Source organism: Amphiprion ocellaris, chromosome 10, assembly GCF_022539595.1.
Source record: "Amphiprion ocellaris isolate individual 3 ecotype Okinawa chromosome 10, ASM2253959v1, whole genome shotgun sequence".
NCBI classification, from domain to species: Eukaryota; Metazoa; Chordata; class Actinopteri; family Pomacentridae; genus Amphiprion; species Amphiprion ocellaris.
This window is the reverse complement of record NC_072775.1, coordinates 294,670-301,468: the sequence shown is the minus strand read 5'-3', so window position 1 is coordinate 301,468 and position 6,799 is coordinate 294,670. Positions and strand designations below refer to the sequence as shown.

General features: G+C 39.0%; 1 protein-coding gene across 2 annotated transcripts in view; it reads right to left on the bottom strand.

Moving 5' to 3' along the window:
- The window catches only part of LOC111575954 (dual specificity protein phosphatase CDC14AB-like), a 19,364-nt gene extending 13,153 nt beyond the window's left edge, over window positions 1-6,211 (bottom strand). The window contains exons 1-3 of one of the 2 annotated variants that reach the window (XM_023281405.3): window positions 5,895-6,211; window positions 5,679-5,746; window positions 3,961-4,051 (exon numbers count right to left, since the gene is read on the bottom strand). In XM_023281405.3, the coding sequence (XP_023137173.1) occupies window positions 3,961-4,051; window positions 5,679-5,724 (137 nt within the window). In that variant the 5' untranslated portion in view covers window positions 5,725-5,746; window positions 5,895-6,211. Of the gene's footprint in view, window positions 1-3,960; window positions 4,052-5,678 lie in introns of both variants that reach the window. The other variant, XM_035953428.2, reaches the window with a different exon arrangement.
- Window positions 6,212-6,799: the final 588 nt, after the last annotated feature.

Genomic DNA, 6,799 nt, shown 5'->3' with positions numbered 1-6,799 from the left:
TGGGAGCAAAGTCTGTCTGTTTTTTAAGAGTTGAGAATTTGATTTGACGTCCTGCAGAAAATAATGAATGTTTTCACTTTTCAGTCTTTATAACTACTTTTATTACTGCAAAACACATTCATACCTATTCTCACCTTCCCTTTACTAACTAGTGATTACTTTTATTAGAGTTTTATGGATTTAACTTAAGGGTGAAACTGAAGGTCTGGTTTCAGACCAGGTTTTTGGTCTCTTTATAAACCATTTTGTAGGGTCACTTTTAGCTTCTTTAACACCAGACCAGAGACGAGAGGTCAGAGCTCCATTATACTCTATGGAACTCAGGCTGCTACAAATTTTAATTTTAATTTTAAAAACGCATTCATACACAAAGCCCTGAATTATTCAGCTTATTTATGTTTTGGCAGGTTCAGTTTTTCATTTTCCTGATAGAACATTCATCTCAAAATTAGGCTTTTACAGAGAAATGTGTAGCTTTGTGAGGTACATCTCACCTTTTGCTGGGTTTCTTTTCCTTTCTTTCTCATGCTCAGATTTTCAAATAACTCGCCCTAAAAGCTAAAACAGTGCTGCTTTATGATACCTTAAAAATACTACAAGAAATTTTACAATATAATCATGCAAAATTTTCATTAGCCCCCCCAAAGCCGGTCTAAAATAATGCTTAAATGTCAAATTTATAGTAAACAGGATTTGATGCACCACCTCAACCTTCAAGTCTTTTATTTTCATTTTTAATGATTTCATTTTTTAAAATTAATTCAACTTATTTTAATTGATTTATTCTATGTTTATTTGTGTTGCTATTATTACCATTATTATTATTATTTTGTCTTTTGATCGAATTGTTATACTTGTATATTAAAGCCATCTTATTTTCAGCTGTAAAATCAGCTATAAACCATTTTCAGTTGTTCTCTCCTCTAGAAAGATGCTGTGTAAATAGTACTACCTTCAATCAACTTATTTTCCGTGCTTCTATCTAATTAAGCCACTACTGTTCTTATGGTTCTCTTACTAATACATCTCATCTCTCATTTTGTTTCTTCAGTCACAACTGAAGCCTGTTAGACTATTAAATACACTGAATCATCACAACAGTCAGGCACAACTTGTGAGCTTTTTTTTCTCAAATACAAATGTGTTGCTAATGACTAAAGTCAAACACTGCCTACGTCACTGGTCCGAGGTAAAGATGGTGCACTGAAGTCTGAATGGCTTCTTCCTGTGTTCGTCCTAAATCCCCGATCATGACGAGGACACAGTCACTTATCTCATCTTGGCCTATATCTCACTGCGGGATCACAACCACTAGCTCAGCATCTATATAGACTTCACCTGCAGGCACGTGAAGAAATCAACATCTAGTACAGTTTTATTTCTCAATCTGTAGTAGAAATGTTCCTCTTAAAACATCTAGATTACTATATTAATAAATAAGGAGGGAAGAAGTGATTTGGCGACCGGTGAAGAAATTTATCAGTGACTGGGAAGATTCTGTCCAACACATCACTGTGCTGGGAACTGTGAAGACGACCCTCCAAAACACTGTTCAGCAATAAAATCTGATTATCCCTCCCTGGCAGAAGTGCACAAAGTCAGCTGTAGACACCACGATGTGTAGGTAAACAACCAGTCAACAGTTTGGATGCTCCTTCTCATTCAGTGCTTTTTCAGTCACTCAGTTGCATCTGATGGAATCAGTTCATGAATAAAGTTCTTCCTCCAGCTCCCTCTGTCCAGCATTGCAGTCCTTCCAGACCAGTGTCTTCTTCTAGAACCTTCCAGCCCTTCTGATAGTATCAGGTTTCCATAGCAACAACCAGCTACTTCGTTGTGTCTCCACATGTCCATCCAGGGCTGGTGTAGATTGGCTAATGATGGTTGACCAGCGTGGATGTGAGCCGTATACAGACTGGTTGGTGAAGTGTGATTTCCAGGAGATGCTTTATTCCATCCCTAACATTCTGGCAGAAGTTCTATCAATTCTTTTTGACTTTGTTAGTGACCAGGAGGCAGATCCAAAGAGCCAGATGGACCACTGACCAATCATTTCAGTCAGCATTCTTTCCTGTCTTCTTCTGTCAGTGTGATGCTATTTTGTTTGCAATAAGAAAGGTCCATAAAACATCCTTTGACCAGTAAGCTAACACACTGATAATTTAAAGTTTTGCAGAGCATTTGGAATGTGCAGTGAGGCTTACAGACAGCTGCAGACACCACCAGTTGTTGTTTCTATACTACTTTTCTAGCTCACCTGCACAACTCTGTTCCACACATGCACAGTATGTTGCATCTACACATCCTGTCGAAAGTTTTAGAACGCCCCAATTATTCCTTTTTTTAAAAAATTTAAATTCAAATAGTTGGAATCCAATGAATAACTTGAAACGGTCCAAAGATAAGTGGTGAACTGCCAGAGGTTTAAAGGTAAGGTTACCCAAAACCGAAAAATAATGTATATTTCAGAATTCTACTAAAAGGCCTTTATCAGGAACAGAAATGGGTTAACAACTTAAAGCTGTTCTGCAGCAGTGGAGGTTGATCCAGTCTTGAAAGTTGGTGCTACCAAATCCTTCAGGAGTCCCAACTTTTCCTGATTACTTCCAACCCCCTCTGCATAAAGTAGTGTTGGAACACACCGTGGAACCCTTCAGAACATTATTAGAACAGGAAGTACTGCAGAAAGTAGTGTGTTGCCATAAAAATGGAGAGGAAAAGACAGTTAACAATAGAAGAGAGACAGACCATCATCACACTTTGTGTGAGTCCAGTTTTCTTCTCCATCAAAAGGCTCAGAAACTGGAGGAAACTCTGACAGGAAGAGATCTGGAAGAACCAAAGCCACAACAGAACCAGAAGACCAGTTATGAGAGTCAACAGCTTGGTGATAGGAGCTCACAGGAGAACAGCTTCAATCAGCTTCATAGTGGTCATAGGAAGAAGTCTCAGTCTAACTGTGGAGAGAAGACTTGGAGCTGCAGGTTTGACAGGTGGAGTTGCAGCAGAAAGCCGTTGTTAGACGTCAGAATCAGAAAAAGAGTCTTGATGGACCATGAAACACCACCAATGGACTACTGAAGACTGGAAGAACGTATTATGGACTGATGAAAGGATGGTTCCTCGGTGTGGAACATCAACTGTCCAACATAGAGGAGGAAGTGTGATGATCTGGGGCTGTTCTGCTGGATCCAGGGTCGGTTCTTGTACAGAGTGAGAGGAACCCTGAACCTAAACGGCTACCACAGCATTCTGCAGCTCCATGCAGAACCCTCTGGTATGTTCTAGTTGGTCAGGAGTTCATCCTACAGCAGATAATGATCCAGAACATCAGTCCAAGCTCTGTAGAACCACCTCAGGAACAAAGAACCAGATGGTTTAGAACATGGAGTGGCAGCACAGTCTCCAGACTTAAACCCCATGGAGCTGGTTTGGGATGAACTGGACAGAAGAGTGGAAGCAAATCAACCTACAAGAATCACACATTTATGGGAACTTCTGTTGCAGAGTTGGAAGAACTTTCTGAAGAACATTTGATTTCCACTGAGGAAAGAATGAGTGTTCAGCTGTTAGATCTGCTAAAGGAGGAACTTTGTTGAGTCCAAAGTTTAGAATACATTTTGGTTTCTAAACTTTTTTTGTCTTCATTGGTTTATTTGTTCTATGCTTTCATTTCAGAGTACAATCAGACACTAACATGCATAATGTCCAATAAAAACTAGGGCTGGACCCAAATATCCGAATATTCGGTCATGACGGTGGTATCCGGATATTGATTTTGAGATCCGAATATTCGGATTCCACCGAACACACAAACCAACACAGCAGCAACACACAACCAACCCAACACAACAGCAACACACAACCCAACACAGCAGCAACACACAACCCAACACAACAGCAACACACAACCCAACACAGGCTGGAATCTTTCAGGAAACAAACTGATCTGAGTCTCACCTCTCATATATGAACTCCTCATCTGTACTGAAATAATGAGTGCTGGCCGAGTTCTTTGGTTTGACTCGTACTGTGGCGAAGTACAGCCGGTCTGTGGTGTAAAACGCACACACACACACACACACACACACACACACATACACACACAGACACACAGGGACACACACGGACAGACAGACAGACGTGCAGACAGACAGCATTGAATTATTGAAGGTGTTGTGGGTTCAGGTGGATCACAGAGGAACACATTAACACCACCACAGAATGGAAACAATCACAAAACCTGACAAGTTCGTTAAGAAAAAATATGCCTTTATATGATGAGATGAAGAAAAAAGTCTGCTTTTATATGATGAGATAAAGATAAAATCTAACTTTATATGATGAGAGTAACGGCCCATTGTTGATATATGAATACCTGGATTTGTCCCAATGCATCACCTGTTTCATTTTGTGAAAACAGTCTTTGTGGTTTCAGTTAGTTTGCTCTCTATAACTCTGTAAAAGCTACTGTTGCAGAAATACAACATCAGTTTTTTTAAATTATTTATTTAGTTATATATTTATATATGTTAGTTTTTCTCCTGTGTTTCTATATTTCGGTATCTATCTATCTATCTGTCTATCTATGTCTGTCTGTCCGTCCGTCCGTCTATCCATCCATCTATCTGTCTGTATATATATATATATATATATATATATATATATATATATATATATATATATATATATATATATATATATATAAAAAATACATTTTTTTGCTTTTTTTCTATATTTGGGTCTTCCAGGGTTAATAAGTCAGGTTAACCCTGAAGGGCTGCTTTTATTAACGACTTTCAAGCCTTTCTAACTACAGACATAGATATCTTCTAATTAATTAGTAATCATCTGTAAAGTGTTTCTTATTGTGGTAAATGCTCTTATTGATTTATAGTTATGTTGATAAGTGAGTTAGCTGTCGGTCAGTAAGCTTGATCCCACTTTTTTGCTTATTTATGTGCATATTAAATCAAATATACTGAAATCAATATTAGTTTTTTTGCTGGCAGTGCGCTCAGGATGTACTGAACACTAAAGTCACACTACATCTAAAAGTGTGTATCAGGCGTGTGTGTTCAGATTTAACTAACATAGGACTCATAGATGGAGATTTCTCTTAAAAAATTGTGGCCAGAAAAAGTTAGTTTTCAGGGCAAATAATCAGGCAGACTTTGTTTTAGAGAATAAACCAATCATCTGTTTCACTATTATTGCTATAAAAATCAAAAATGGGTTCTAAAAAGTTGCATTTTCCTCCTGAGACATCAACATTTTAGTCCAATAATGTTCCCATTTACATTTGCACTAATGTAAATATGAATATATATACAAATGTAAATCTAAAACCTTATATATTCCAATAGAAGGGCTAATACATTTACACATAACTGCATCTTTACCTTTCAGGTTTAAGGTTTACAAGGTTTATTTTACTGTACTTCTTTAGTTCTTTAAAAGTCGTCTTCAGCTCTAACTGTCTGCTGGATGTATTTCTATCTCCAAACACTCACATGGACCAGAGTGTGAAACTACCTGGTTAGGGATGACTTGAGCTGCTATAACGATAAACTATTTAGAATTAACATGACCTGGATGACTGAGAATCTACACAGAATGTTTTATAAATCATTACTGTTGATTATAAAATACCAAAAAACCCCATGCGGATAACTCACCTTTAATGAATTCTGACGCACTGGACTGCTCATATTCCTCTGCCATTTGACTCACTAAGAAGAGATCCCTGTGATGAAATCCGTTTTAGAATAAATTAGAATATCAGTTCTGGTCTGATTCAAACTGAAATTGTAGTTTTTTTTCTGGATTATCTGCTATTTGGCGCACAAAGAAACACGAGTTCACTGTAAAACATCATGACAGCAGATCCAGACCTCAGTGTTCCTGTTGTTCTATTGTTGTAAAATAAGGAGGAAAAAGAATCCAACTTCTCTGAGGTCAGGAAAAGTCTTCAACTGGAAAAATGTCGCAGCTCCGGCTCCATGTTCCCACCTGATGAGGAGAATCCAGGCACGTAAAAAGTCTCCAAAGTCAAATAAAAGCCCAAACAATCATCTCTGACCTCTCTGGGACTCCGAAGTAAACAGTTTCCCGCCAATCATTCAGTCCCACCCAGTCCAAGTTAAAACGCTTCCTGGAATATTTCAGCAGAAGCAGCCGGAGACGCTGCTAAAAGTAAAGCTGTCCTATAACGCACCAACCCGTCCAGTGAGCGAGCTAATCTCTGAGCTGATCTGCGCATGCTCAGTCAGTGCACACACACACACACACACACACACACACACACACACACACACACACACACTCATGCTGCACACACACACACACACACACACACACACACACACACACACACACACACACACACACACACACACACACACACTGCTGAGCGTGTTACCAAAGCTCCGTAGAGGTGGATTGATGATGAAACAGTGCTTGTTGTATGAACCTGTAATCCTTCTTCCCAGTAATGTGCATTTATATAATAGCTGCTTTTAATGCTCATAAAAACTGTATTTTATGCCAGTTGATATGGTTGGAGTCCAGTGTTACAGCATCACAAAGAGGCACTCAGATATCTTATTGCGTTTATTAGAATTTCCATGTTTTTGTGCCATCAGTGGCTGTTCCAGCAACTTGTTCTGGTGAAGTAACTCGTCGTTTGGTCAAAGTGCTGCAGTTCACTCCTGTCACCCAAAGGTGTGGAGCCAAACACCCGGGTGCCAAATGTCTGAGCTCCCTGAGAGGCTGGCTGAGCTGTGAATCATGGGGCCAA